Raw genomic sequence first — 13,957 nt, 5'->3', positions numbered from 1 at the left:
CTCCTGGGTTCCAGAGGTGGCCTTGGAGGTCCTCCCTGGCAGAGGCAGAGGCAGGGCAAGGGGTTGAGATGTGTGGTTTCCAGACCTACAGGGGTCCAGGGTGAGGGACTTGTAGTGTCTTCACCTGCGCCCTCAAGCCTCCCTCATGCCTCACAGGGCTGTCCCTCTGCCTCCTTGTAGAATTTGACATCTGGTACAACGAGTCCTTTGTCATCCCTGTGGATGTGCATCTGGCACTGAAGCTAGGTGGCAACATCTGGCAGGGTATGATGTCCTCCGGCAGGATCGCATCTCTGGTGAGCAGCTTGGGTGGCAGGTGGTGCCCCTGGCCTCCTGTGAGCTCCCAGCCCCTCCCACAACTGCCCAGGCAGGTGCAAATGTCTTCTTAGGGGTCCAGGAAGGGGGAGCTCCAGGTCTCCCTGAGGATGCTGATAGGTAAGGGCCTGAAGGGTGTCAGATCTCAGCTAGCGACTCCCCTGAGGGCCATGATGGGCCATGTCAGTGTGGCTGCTGAATCGGGAGTGGGGGTGGGTTGGTTCTCCCATAGGGAGAAGATGAGCAGGACAAGTTGACCCAACTGCAGCAGACCGTCATGCCTGAGGGCCCCGATTCCATCTCCTACAATGCCAAAGTCAAGACAGAACAGAAGGTAACTTGGAGGGAGAGAGGGTTCATGTCTCTAGGAGGATGGGGCCTCAGGACAGCAACTTCACACTCCCTGATCTAGAATGAGGCTGGGGAGAGAGCCAACCCACACAGGTCCACAATCACCCACAGTGAGGCTGGGGAGGGACCACAGTCATCCACAGTGAGCCTGGGGAGGGACAGAGCCAGCCCACACAGGTCCACAATCACTCATAGTGAACCTGGAGAGGGACAGAGCCAACCCACGCAGGTCCACAATCACCCACAGTGAGGCTGGGGAGGGACAGAGCCAGCCCACACAGGTCCACAATCACTGAAGCTGGGGAAGGACAGAGCCAGCCCATGCAGGTCCCCAATCACCCACGGTGAACCTGGAGAGAGACAGAGCTAGCCCACGCAGGTCCACAATCACTCACAGTGAGGCTGGGGAGGGACAGAGCTAGCTCACACAGGTCCAGGGTCACCAACAGTCAGTAGTAGGTTCCTCTTGCCTGTTCCTGACTTGGGGCTAGCCCGGGAGGTGTCCCACAGACCATGGCCAGGCTTAACCATGACTGACAAAGGCCAAGCTAGCCCATAGGGGGAAGTCCCAGCTCAGGACATGGCTCAGGGAGCCCTGGAGGCCAGTGCCTGTCAAGGAGGACCTCACCAACAGGGACTGCCCGGCACAGGGGGCAAGGGACAGAGGCCCACATGCAGCCAAGAAAGAGCTAGACATTCTGAGCCACAGTCTGGGCCTAGGACTGCCCTCCCTGAGCAGGCTGGGTGGGAGCAGAGTCAACACTTGACCGAGACCCAGGCAGGAGCCAGAAAGCAGATGTCCTGTGTCACCCCTGGCTCCAAAGGCCATCCTTAGCATGTGTTGGATGCTCATGGGGTGACTGCCCAGGGAGCTCATTGCGCTGTGTGATCATTTGTTTATATTTTCTTTTGCTAAAAATTTATTTGAAAGGCAGAGTTAGAGAGTCTCCTGTGTAGTGATTCACTTCCCAAAGTCTGGGGCTGGGCCAGGCTGAAGCGGGGTGCTGGAACTCCACGCAGGCCTCCCCGTGGGTGGCAGGAGCCCAAGCACTGGGACCATCTTCTGTAGCCATTAGTGTCCACCAGTGCTGAAGCCCAAGGAAGAGATTGAGGGAACGGTTTGTCCACGGATTCCAAAGGCCCTGCAGGCAGCACTGTTCACTTGGGGGTCATCTTAGAACGCAGATTCCCACACTGTAGGTCTGGGATGGGACCTAGAGACTGCATTTCTTTCTTCCCTTCCTTCCTTCCTTTTTTTTTTAAAAAAAATAAACTCATTTATTTGAAAGACAAAGTTAGAGGGAAAGAATGAGATTTTTCAATCCACTGGTTTACTCCCCAAATGACTGTGCGACAGCCAGGGCTAGACCAGGGCAGAGCCAAGAGCCAGGGACTTCTAGTTCTCCCATGTGTGTGCAGGAGCTCAAGGCAAGCACTTGGGTCCATCCTCCACTATTCTCCGGGTGAAGTAGAGGAGCTAGAACTTGAACTAGTGTCTGTATGGATGTCAGCATTACAGGCAGCAGCTCACTGTTCTGTACCACAGTGCTGGTCCCAACTTCCTAATATTTGATAAAGCTTTCCTTCATCTCCAGAAACCAGTTAAGCCCTAGTGACCTGTGTGACAAGAGGAACTGATGGCCACAGGCAAGTCCTGCACAAGAATCCAGCAAATGTAAAAGGGAAAGCATGCCTATAGTGCTTAGGAACAAAAAAGTTGTCGTTATAAATGCGGTTTCATGGCAAAAAAGGAAAAAAAGCTGTTGCTTCCTATTTTTCTGCCTCTCTCCCAGTGGACTTTTACTGATGTGCTTGTGTGTGTGTGTGTGTGTGTGTGTGTCTTTGTGTGTGGATTTTAATCATGAGCTCATAATCAGCTGAGCTTCAGCTCTAGGAGCCCTAAGCACATAAGTTGCAACCACTTTCCTCCTGAAGGGAATTGATGTGCTTTTTGCATTAACCTTGGAAGCATGTCAACCCAGGACCACGTGACCCCCTTGGAGACTCCAGCCAGGAGTCAGCCTTGGGGGGCAGGGTTAAGCTGCCACTTGGGAACACTGTCATCTTCAGAGTGCCAGTTTGAGCCCTGGCTACACCCCTTCCAACCCAACGCCCTGCTGGTGTGCCTAGGAAAGCAGTGGAAGATGGCCCAAGTACTTGGTCCCCTGCCACTCATAGGGTTTCTGGCTCCTAGCCTCAGCCTGGCCTCAACCCAGCTGATCTCATCTCCACACGAGAGGGAATTCAAGGAAGAGACACGGACAGAGGTAAAGTAGAAACGGGAGGTTGATCTAGACCAAAGCACACATTGGAGTACATGAGGGGGTGGGAAGAGCGGGGAACTACAGGTTACAAGGCTTGGTCTGTTCTTTGATCATTGATGTGACCTGGAGACACAGTGTGTGGCATCTGGGGGTGTGGCTTGATCAAATATTCAAAGGAAATAGAATTCCCGGCAAACCTTGAGTAACACCACTTTTCACACTTTCCACACACTCTGCTTGGAAACCTTGGGAGTATCTTGGTGTCAGGTGCATTCTAGGAGTCCTTCCGCGCTCCCCCATCCCACAACACTCCCGACCAAAATTAGTGGCAGGTATTGCTGTAGAAGCCCCAGCACCAGGTCTGCTCACCCAGCAGAAAGCCAGTTACTGACATCAGAAAGGAAGTGATTGTTGCCAAGTGTAGAGCAAGGAGCAGTGTTGGCTGAGTTCTCCAGACTCCCCAGGAATTAGGGGAGTTAGGGCTCAAAGTTCCTTTTTTTTTTTTTTAAGATTTATGTGTTTTTATTGGAAAGTCAGATATTCAGAGGAGGAGAGACAGGGGGGAAGATCTTCCATCCATTGATTCACTCCCCCAAGAGGCCACAATAACCAGAGCTGAGCCAATCCGAAGCCAGGAGCTAGGAGCCTCCTCTGGGTCTCCCACATGGATGCAGGGTCCGAAGGTTTCGGGCTGTCCTAGACTGCTTTCCCAGGCCACAAGCAGGGAGCTGGATGGGAAGCGGGGCTGCCGGGACAGGAACTGGTGCCCATATGGTATCCTGGTGCGCACAAGTCGAGGGCTTTAGCCACTAGACTACTGTGCTGGGCCCAGGGCTGAAGGTTCATATGGAGTGAAATTGGGGCAGGAGAGGTATCTGGTCAGCTCATGTGTAAATTCCTGATTGGTCAGTGGAATTCTTGACCTTCCTTTGGTCAGAAATGCCAGGCTCATTAGGGAATTTATGAGGGTCAGGTGGGCTCCAGTTGGTCTGCGAGTTACGTGCTGGTGGTGGTTATGGTCTTCTTGGACCTGGAATTCCTCCCCAAGCAAATCCCTCTGAGGATTCCTGGCCATCAAGGTTCTACCTTGAGTCTACCTTGCAGAGCCGGTTGTACCACTCCCTCAAGCTAGTCAGTTCCCTTGAATAAGGGACCAGCAGGCACACGTTGTGCTAAGGGAGACAGACCAGAGGCTGGTCCTGCTTCTGTCATAGAGATTGGGTTTCAGTTTCTGGTGCCCACAAGGTTGTGAAAGAGGAGAGGCTACAGCAGAGTTGTTGGGTGTTGGGCACCCTCATTTTTTTCCATTAAATAATTTATTGATTGATTTGAAAGGCAAGTTACAGAGATAAAAGGAGAGACAGAGAACTCTTCCATCTACTGTTCACTCCCCAGATGGCGACGATAGCCAGGGCTGGGCCAGGGCAAAGCCAAGAGCAAGAGTTTCTTCCAGGACTCTCATGTGGGTGCAGGGCCCACATCCTTGGACCACCTGGTTTCCCAGCATTAGCAGGGAACTGCATTAGAAGTGGAGCAGCTGGGACTCAAACTGGTACCCATGCAGGCAGCAACCTAACCTCTAACCGTGCCAGCCCCCTTCTGCTCCTTTCTGTCAGCTATTTGTTAGCCACAGCATCTACTTCTCCTGCCCGTGTCATTATGACATTTCTCCTCACATCTGTCCCAGGTGCTCAAACAGAAAACAGGAATTCTCTTTGCTCTTGCTCTGCCATCATCTCTCTCCATGACCCCATCCACCAGCCCCCACAGCGTGACTAAGGTCAGTCCACTGCATTCTGCCCGATTCAGCCCGTCAGCCTCTCTGCCTGGGCACTACAACAGCATACTCGCTCTCTCAGTTGCTTCCCAGTGTGGGATAACAGGAAACTCCCACTTGCTCTTTGTCCCTGGTTCCTGGCCCAGAACTCCTAACACCCCTGGAATTTCCTGAGTGCTGGAAGTGTCCTTTGTTGTGCCTAAAAGGCCCCTGGAGATGACTCCCAGGGAGCAGGGGGGCTGCTGCCAGGAAGACCAGGCAGTGTCAGAACTTGATATCCAGCAGGGAGGAGAAGTTGAGAGGGCCACCTGAGGTGAGCAGAGAGGAGGTGGGTAAGGCAGGGCATCCTACAGAGCACCTTGCTTCACACACCTGGGGCCAGCTGCTTTCTTAGTCCTGTGCCTCGTGACATATGGACCTATGCTCCCATCACTTCTTGTTTCCCTAAGCCAGGCTGAAATGGCCCCGGCTGTCACAGGTATAAGGAGCATATAGAAGGGAAGCATCTGAAGACGCACCTTGTGGATGGTGAAATCACAGGTATGCTCTCTATGGAAAGGCTCCTTTCTAGTCGGTCCTCTTAGGAACCAGAGTTGGAGTCTCATCTTGGGCCTGGTAATGTCCTGGGACATGTCCGATTCCTCTCTCAGGTTCCTTGTGTGTTCCTCAGCAGCATGGGGGTAGTACCACCCAGCAGTACTCTGCAGAAGATAATGGAATGAAAAGCTTAAGCTTTTAGCTGCCAAACGGCCCAGGGTTATGATATTTATTTACCTCTTCCATTTTTGCTTTTGTTGTTGTGTTTTTAAAAGTTTGTATGTGTGTGTTTTATGGCATAACCAGAGCCTGGGGCTAGTTCAGGAATGAGCTGTCAGCTCCTGGTATCCTGCTGAGCATCTGTGGAGGTCCTGGGAGGGGTTGGGCTGGGGCCCCATCAGCCTCTCTCCCCTCTCTGGGTATGTGGGAGGCAACGTGACTGCAACTGGAGCTGCTTGTGGCTAAAGGGCTGGGTTCAGCAGAACTAAGACGGGCTAAGAGTGGGTACCAGCAGCTGGCCAGGGCCACACACACACACACACATCAAGGTCGTGGGCCCAAGATCTGGGCATGGCGCAGGCGAGTTTCCAGGGCTGAAAATCATAAAACAAAGGCTCTTTCCAAGTGACCAGGAAGGGCCTTGGTGCAGCTGCCTTTCTCCATTCACGGAGGATCCACAGCAAGCCTGGGGGCCGGAGAAGCCCAGGGTCCAGGAAGCTGGGCCGGAGGGGCCGGCGTTTCCTGGCTTGCTCTGGGTCTCAGTGGGTTGCAAAGGGACCTTGGCTTGTGAATTCACCATCCTCTGCTCAGCCCAAATAGAAGGATCCTTTTCAGTACTCTGCCTGAAGTGGCCCTCAGCTTTGGAACACACAGGCCATTGTGTGTGTGTGTGTGCTGGGACTTTTCCTATAGCCAAGAAAAAGCGACAGAAAGGCTCTTTCAGTTGGCTGCAAAATAAGCAGGCTCTGTCCTGAGACAGGGGCCCATTGCCACAGGGGCTGCCTGGCCATTCATAGGCTGCCCTGACTCCCCTCCACTGTGGGCAAGCTGTGGGACTAGGATTTTGCAAATGCCCTTTAGCCAATAATTCTTTATATAACCAATAGGAAAAACCTGATTGTATGCCTGCAGATAGATATTCCCAAGTCGGGCATCTTTTGTGCAGATACACATGCACATGTATCTATATGGAGTGATAATAATTTCAACTATGATTACTAATAGTCAATAAATAGGATTTGGATGAAATTTTGGCAACAGGGTAATCCAGAGCTGTAGATGTGCCGGGACTTACAAAATTACAAGATGAGGCAGGTGTTTAGCATAGCAGTTAGATCACTTCCTGGGATGCCTGAATCCCATGTCAGTGCCCGGGTCCGAATCGTAGCTGGTATAAGTCTGTCCTTCCACCTGTCGATCAGAACAGCAGTTTTCCTGGGATAGAACTGTTTCATTTGGGTCCTGGAGAAAGACATCATGCAAATGTGTATATTTGGATGCACGTGGAATTTGATGATACTTCCAAAAAGTGGCTTTATGCCTACGGAGGCCGTTGCCACCTGCCTCCCTCCCCCATCTGGATTGGAAGCAGAGTAGCCAGGATTTGAACTGGCACCTATACAGGATACAGCCTTAACGCCCCTGCATCTCAGGGCCAGCTCCCTATGTGCTGCTTTGATGACTAAGCTGTGTACCCTCCCTGGAGCTCATTCCAAAGTGTGGCTCAGGGGGACTTGGGCCTAGGGAGGGATATGGTCTGACAGATGCCACTGGGATTCTGGGCAGGTCAAGTTCAACACTGCATGTGTTATGGATATATCTGTGTGGCAGGCAGCTTGTACACCTGTATGCTCATGAAAACAGACCCCGGACTAAAGGAGAGCTGGGAGGCTTGATGATGGGCCCTCTGTGTGAGTGGGTGGTGGAGGGAATAGGCACCGTGCAGAGTGGCTGGCTCACTGTTTTCCTGCTTGCCACAGACTTCATGCTTCTGTACCCCTCTCACTCCTGCCACAAGTTGAAATCCTTCCCCTAAGGTGATGGTAGCAGAAGTGGTGCCTTGCGCCCAGCATTGTGGGGCAATGGGAAAACAGTGGAAGATGGCCCCCAAGTGGGCCTCTAACACCCATGTGAGAGACCTGGATGGGAATCAAGATTCCTGCCTTGGCCCTGTGGAGCAGCTAGCATTGCAACTGACACCTGTATGGGATGCCATTGTCACAAGTGGTAGTTTTACCTGCTATGCCACAATACTGGCTCCCAACAGTGAGTCTTAATAAACACCTCCAAGAATTCTAACGCATGTGCAGTTCTGGGAACCATTTATTTGTCCAAGAGGGATGTTGGTTCGGTTCATTCTGGGAATATACTTTGAGAAACCTGGTTCTAGCAGATTTCACAACAGACCCACTGAGTGTAAGTCCAGTTACTAATTAATAAATTAGATTGAACAAGGTCCTAGAGCCTGTTTAATATTAATTTTGTTGTAAGTTGTTATCATAAATGCATATTTTTGCAGAAAAAAGACTTTATAAATTATAAGCGAGCACAGCACTTTAAGCCATTGCTTGCGCTGTCCATATCTCCTATTGTACGTCTGGTTGAACTCCACACTTCTGATCCGGCTTCCTGCGAGTACACCCTGAGAGGCACCCCTGCTGCCAACGTGGGAGACCCGGATGGAGTTCCAGGCTCCTGGCTTTCAGCCTGGCTGGCCCTGGCAGGCATTTGAGGAGGGAACCAATAGGATGAACCCACTTCATTCTGTTATTGTGCTTTGCAGCAGGCTGTCCAACTTTATTGTACAAACAGCCTCTCCAAGGGATCCAGTTAAAGTGCAGATTCAATTCAGCATGTGATGGGGGTGGAGCTTGAGATTGTACATTCTCAACAAACTCCCTGGAGGTTCTCAGAATCTGTTGGTCCCTGAAAAGCACTCCAGGGTTACAGGCTAAGGGGCAGCTTCCTTGTATCGTGGTCTTTGTCCTCTGTCCCGTCCCTGCAGACACTACGTCCCTAACATAGACTCAGCCAGAAGGTACTACAGCGTACCAGGCCCTGTGCATATGGATGTCGAGTACATGGGAGTGGAAAACCGAAGATCAAACCCAGAGAGACACATGTAAACATAAACAGACAAATCATGACAGCGGGCCCTCCACGTCTTCAGATTCTACCAAGAGCATATGGAAAATATTCATGAAACAAGGATGCATCTCCTTGCCATTATTGCCTTAATCTAACACATATTGACATACCTCGTTTGAGGTATCGTAGGTAACCTGGAGCTGCCTCACAGTATTCCAAAGCGTCTGTGTAGGTAGACTGCCTGCAAATCTAGATGACTCAAATATCCTGAGAATCTGGAGGCCACCTGAATCTTGCCATCAAGTCCCCTACAGATCCCACAGGCTGGCTCTGTAAGGGGATTTTACAACATTCACAGCAAAATGGAATCCAAAGCACGAGCTTGCTTTTGTGCCAAAAACATAGGTAGAAAACAGGAAGTATGAAAAATCTACAGGCTGATGCTGCGGTGCAGTGGGGGTAAGCCACCCGCTACAGTTCCAGCATCCCAAATGGGCACTGGTTCGAGTCCCGACTGCTCTGTTGCTGATCTAGCTTCCTGCTAGTGTCCTGGGAAAGCAGCAGAAGGTGGCACAAGTGCTCGGGCCCCTGCACCCACATGGGAGACCTTTAACAAACTTCTGGTCCAGCCCCAGCGCTTGTGGCCTTTTGGGGAGTGAACCAGCAGTTGAAAGACCTCTCCCTTTCATTTCTCTAACTTGGCCTTGTTAAATAACAAATACAATTAATCCTTAAAATAATTTGTAAAACCCCCCACCTGTCTATTATTAGAAAAAACAATGCATGAATTTTAAAGTTGTTTTGAACCAAAATAAACTCAATTTTAAAAAATTAGTTGAAAGGGGGGGAATCTCCCACCTGCGGGTTTACACGCCAGTGTCTGCAGCTTGGGCTGGCCCGGACAACATCAGGAGCCACGAACTCCATCCAGGTCTCCCACGTGGGTGGCAGGGGTCCAAGGACCTGGGCCATCTGCTGCTGCTTTCCCAGGTGCCTTACCAGGGAGCTGGACTGAAGTGGAACAGCCAGCCAAGACTCCAGCCTGGCACTGGGATATGGGATGTCGATGTTTCAACGGAGACACCACAAGGATGCAAGAACTTTGCTCTGGTCAGACGAAAGCAGGAGACTAGAAAGGAATTGAAAAGTAACAGCAGGTCCCGCCGCTGGAGAGCCTCAGGGTGGTGTCAGCAGACGCGAGGAGCGCAGGGAAGAGTTAGACCATCCCAAATCCGGTTGCAGCCAGGGAAGTGGACCTCAGCAGCAGTACACCGTTCTTAATCTCCCTCTGGCTGCCCAATGGGAAATGAAACTTCAGGGTCACCGCCGAGCAGGGCGCGCTGGGCCATGCGGGGGCGCCCGGGAGTCAGGTCGAGCGATCCCGGATCGCCTCGGGGGCCAGCCGACTCCAGAAAGTAACCCGGCCCTAGTAGGGCGCGCGCGGTTACAGCTGCACGGAGCGTGCCCACTGAGCTCGCCCCACCGCACCGGGCCACCCGTTCTGTTCGACTGGACACTGTAACACTGTGGCCTTTCCCCTGTCTCCCTCAGTCTCCTTGTTAAACTGGACTCTGATCCAGCCGCAGGTGATTCCCCAGATCTCCAGTTGTCCGTCTGCGGATTGCTTTTCCAGCCGGGAAGCCAAGGCACGGGGTTGGGGGGTGGTGGTGGAGACGGGCCGAGGAGCGTGCTGTGGACCCTGCCCGCGGACTCCCTCGCACCCGGCGGCGGCGGCGGGTCTCCCGGGTGGGAGAGGTCCCCCCCAGGCCGCCCCGGCCCCGTCCTTGCGCAGGACCCCGCCCAGCGCAGCCAGGGGCGGGGCGGGGCCGGGTGCCCGGGACTGGAAGGGAAGCCGGAGACCCGATCCCGTCCGGGACTCAGAGCCGAGCAGCCGCAGCGGCGAAGAACTCCAGCTCAACCCGTGGCAGCACACGGGGCGGCCTCGGTGGGCACACCTCGGGGATCCTCAAGCCAGGGGCGCGCGCCACGCCGCCGCCGCCGCCGCCGCCGGGCACGGCCAGGCCAGGCCTGCCCCGGGGCGCCCGCCCGCCCGCCCGTGGACCCCGCCCCGTCGGCCGCCCCCTTCCCGGCTCCCCGCCTTCCCCAGCGGCCGGCGGGGGCCGTGCGCGACCGGCTAGCGAGCGGCGGGGACTGCTCCCGGCGCACTCACTTCCGCGTCCCGCCGCCGCCATCGGACAATGGGCCGCCCGCCCCGGCTCTCGTGAACTTCCTGCAGCTGCCCGGGCCTCTCGTACTGCCCGCACCGCCCCGGGATCGCAGCCCGCGCGGGAGGAAAGCCGCGGGAACTCCGGCCGCCCCGGGACGCGCCTGCGCCTCCTCCGCGGCCGGCCGGCCCCAGCCGCTGACTTGCTGGCGGTTTCCGAAGTTGGTTGCCTGAGGTGGATGTGATTTCGTTTTTCTTTAGCCTATTTTATGATTTAAAAAAAGAGAGAGAGTCTCTGAGTGGGCTGGGAACTGCTGAGCGCCACGAGCCGCCCCCACGTGGACGACCCTGAGGGGCTGGAGAAGTTGCGAACAAATTTGGTCCCCGCTGGCTTGGAGACCTCAACTTCCGCCGGACTCAAAGTCCCCGGGGTCATGACCCCCACACCTGGCAGGTGCGGTTGTTTACCTGTCCTGCTCAGGACTTGAATCCTTGCCCTGCCCTCCAGTGTCTCTACTCCGCCACGCACTCAGCACTGGGCACCTGGGCGGGACCAGGACGCCTGCCGGCAGCATGGATAAGTACGATGATCTGGGCCTGGAGGCCAGCAAATTCATCGAGGACCTGAACATGTACGAGGCCTCCAGGGACGGGCTCTTCCGCGTGGACAAGGGTGCCAGCAACAACCCTGAATTTGAGGAGACTCGCAGGGTATTTGCCACCAAGATGGCCAAAATCCACCTGCAGCAGCAGCAGCAGCTCTTGCAGGAGGAGGCCATGGCCAGGGGCAGCAGAGGCCCTGTCAATGGCCCACAGGCCCACCATGAAGCTGCTGGGGCCGGCAGGCTACTGAGGGAGGCTGCCGCCCGGCCCCCTCTGGCTGCCCCCACAGTGGCAGCCACCTCGATGCAGCCCTCGTACACTGCCCCAGAGCAGAGGGCCCGGCCCTGTGTCCAGAGCGCCAAGCCGGGCAGCCAGGATTGTGGCTCCAGGGAAGGCCCTGCCAGTTCGGAAAGGTCTGCCCTGCAGCGGCCCGGCATCTGCGAGGACCCTTCGTGCCTCACTCACGGTGACTATTATGACAATGTGTCCCTTGCAGGCACACAGTGGGGTGATGCACCCCCAGTGGCCAACAGCACCGGCCTGGGTGTAGGTGGCACGTGGCCTGGCCCCTCAGCGAGTGACCCGCCATTGCCCAGGCCCTGCGGGGACCGCCGCCTGTACCAGCTACAGCCCTCTCTCAGCCCGAGCAGGTCTCCTGAGCATGCTCTTGGTGGCCAGGATGCTGGCATTGGCAACCGCAGAGCTGAGAAGCCCACAGGCCTTTGGGCCACGGCCTCCTCCCAGCGGCTGAGCCCTGCTCTGTCTTCTCCAGGCTTGGAGAATGGGGTCCTAGGCTTGGGGCCCATGCAACCCAGGACCCCGTCCTCTGTCTCAGCATCCCAGGCCCTAGGCTGCTCTGGTTCGGGGGCGCTTCCCAGAACAGATTCACGGCTGGGGAGTGAGGTCTCGGGCGTGACATGCAAACCCGCTGTGGATCCTCAGCCCTGGTTCCAGGAGGGGCCCAAGTCTTACCTGTCCAGTTCTGCCCCATCTTCTTCATTGTCAGCAACAGCCAGCAAGGACAGCTCCCAGCCGGGCACTGTCACATCAGGCTGTGCAGATTTCAGCTCAGCTCCCAAGCTCAACCCTGCCAGCCTCATCCAACCTGCGATGTCCACTCCGCCTGAACTGCCCCCCAAGGAGAGTCCCCTTGGGTGGTCCTCTGAAGGTAGCGTGGGTCCTGAGCTCCCGGAGAGCTCCTCCCGGGTGAGGCTGCCCTGCCAGACCCTAGCGCCAGGCCCAGAGCTAGGCCCTTCGGCCGCTGAGTTAAAATTGGAAGCCCTCACCCAGCGCCTGGAGCGAGAGATGGATGCCCACCCGAAGGCCGATTATTTTGGTGAGTGATAGGCTGGCACGGTTGGTGACCAGTTGGGGAGCGATGGGGGTCTCTTCTCGGTGTGTGTGTGTGTAGGGGTCCTGCCCCTACCGGTAAATGGCTTGCCTTCATTGGGGTGATGTTGCAGGGGATGCTCCTTTTCCAGGTATTTCCGTGAATGCAGAAACTTGAGAGCCTCCTTGGACAGAAAGTGGACCCTGACACGGGTGTGAACAGTGAAGCAGTGTGGCATTGCGTGTGGCTGTTTATGTATTTATTTATTTATTGGAAAGTCAGATATACAGAGAAGAAGATCCTCCATCCACTGGTTCAATCCCCAGGTGGCCATAATGACTAGAGCTGAGCTGAGCTGATCTGAAACCTGAAGCCAGAAGCCTCTTCCAGGTCTCCCACATGTTTCGAGGCCTTGGGCCATCCTCCACTATCCCAGGCCAGAAGCAGGAAGCTGGAAGCCCATAGGCGAAGACTTCAGCCACTAGGCTACCACACCAGGCTCTTGTGGCTCTTCTTGGGAGAGGGAAATGAGAGGTTTTGGATTCCAGAGTTTCTGGGTGTGACACTGGCCCCTACTTGCTGTGAGGGGCTCATGCTGGAGCTGAGGAGGCGTGGTCTACAGATTCATTCTGTAGGTGTCTGGGCGGGTCTGGCCATTTGAGGAGCAGTGGTTGGGTTGGGGGCTGTGGACTGCTGTGTGTGCGTGTGCACGTGTACACACCTGTCTGAAGGTGATCGCATGCAGTTAAGGCAGGTGGCTACTGCCGTGGAAGATTGTCTTAGAGTGGTAGTTCTTCAAATGGGATCGCTAAACCAGCATGGTTTTGCTGGGAAATAGTTGGAATTAGGGCCTCTTGGGCCCCACCTTAAACCTGCAGGATCAGACCCTGGGGTGGGAGCCAGCCGGCTGCGGTTTTACCAGCCATCTCCTAACTCAGCCCCCATGCACCCCAGGCTCCTGCTGGATGCAAGGTTGTGCCCATAGTTGTGGCTCAAAATAGGCTGGAAGATGCTTCTTGCTGGCTTGAGTCAGACTTGTAGGTTTTTTTTTTTTTTTTATTTACAAAAACCGCAAGCTCTTGGAGACTGCTGGCTTCCGTTGTGTTTTTTTCTGTGTTTCTCTGCTTGGGTCTAGGAGGTGGCAGAAAATGCTGGGTGCATTCCTCTTCTGAGACGTGAGCTGGCTGTTGCACAGGAGAGCTAACCAGAAAGCTGGCCTTGGAAGGGTCTAGAAGTGTTTATGAGTAACGCTATCAAATTTGTTCTTTATATTCTTTCCAAGGCCGAGTGACAAAGAGATCTTCCGTCTGCTGGGTTTTGCTTTCTAAATGGTCATGACGGTCAGGTCGAGGCCAGGCTGCATCCAGGAGCCAGGGACTTGGCCCCCTGTGTGGGCAGTGGGAGCCCAAGTGCCTGGCCGGCATCTCCTGTCTCCCAGGTGCGTCAGCAGGAACCTGAGCTGGGAGTGGAGGCAGGCCTGCATCCCAAGCAGTGCCTTAAGCCACTGCAACACACCACCAGCCCCGGGC

The 13,957-nt window shown here is 54.9% G+C and overlaps 2 protein-coding genes and 1 long non-coding RNA gene across 3 annotated transcripts in view; 2 read left to right on the top strand and 1 right to left on the bottom strand.

Moving 5' to 3' along the window:
* LOC121165637 (kinesin-like protein KIF9) overlaps positions 1-2,425 on the top strand; it is a 28,967-nt gene extending 26,542 nt beyond the window's left edge. Inside the window, exons 19-21 of the mRNA XM_040994334.1 lie at positions 181-296; positions 548-649; positions 2,262-2,425. Coding sequence (XP_040850268.1) covers positions 181-296; positions 548-649; positions 2,262-2,279 — 236 coding nt within the window. The 3' untranslated portion in view covers positions 2,280-2,425. The remainder of the gene's footprint in view (positions 1-180; positions 297-547; positions 650-2,261) is intronic.
* A 2,848-nt stretch (positions 2,426-5,273) lies between these two features.
* On the bottom strand, positions 5,274-10,559 carry LOC121165636. The gene is made up of 3 exons (XR_005885306.1): positions 10,502-10,559; positions 6,539-6,705; positions 5,274-5,408 (listed from the first exon to the last, which is right to left on the bottom strand). It is a non-coding gene; the product is annotated as an uncharacterized LOC121165636 (long non-coding RNA).
* The window catches only part of LIMD1 (LIM domain containing 1), a 36,731-nt gene continuing 33,182 nt past the window's right edge, over positions 10,409-13,957 (top strand). The window contains exon 1 of the mRNA XM_040994332.1: positions 10,409-12,434. Coding sequence (XP_040850266.1) covers positions 11,069-12,434 — 1,366 coding nt within the window. The 5' untranslated portion in view covers positions 10,409-11,068. The remainder of the gene's footprint in view (positions 12,435-13,957) is intronic.

The sequence above is a fragment of the Ochotona curzoniae genome, unplaced genomic scaffold, assembly GCF_017591425.1.
Source record: "Ochotona curzoniae isolate NIBS_2020 unplaced genomic scaffold, NIBS_Ocur_1.0 contig_908, whole genome shotgun sequence".
Classification (NCBI taxonomy): domain Eukaryota; kingdom Metazoa; phylum Chordata; class Mammalia; order Lagomorpha; family Ochotonidae; genus Ochotona; species Ochotona curzoniae.
This window is presented reverse-complemented; position numbering and strand designations above follow the sequence as displayed.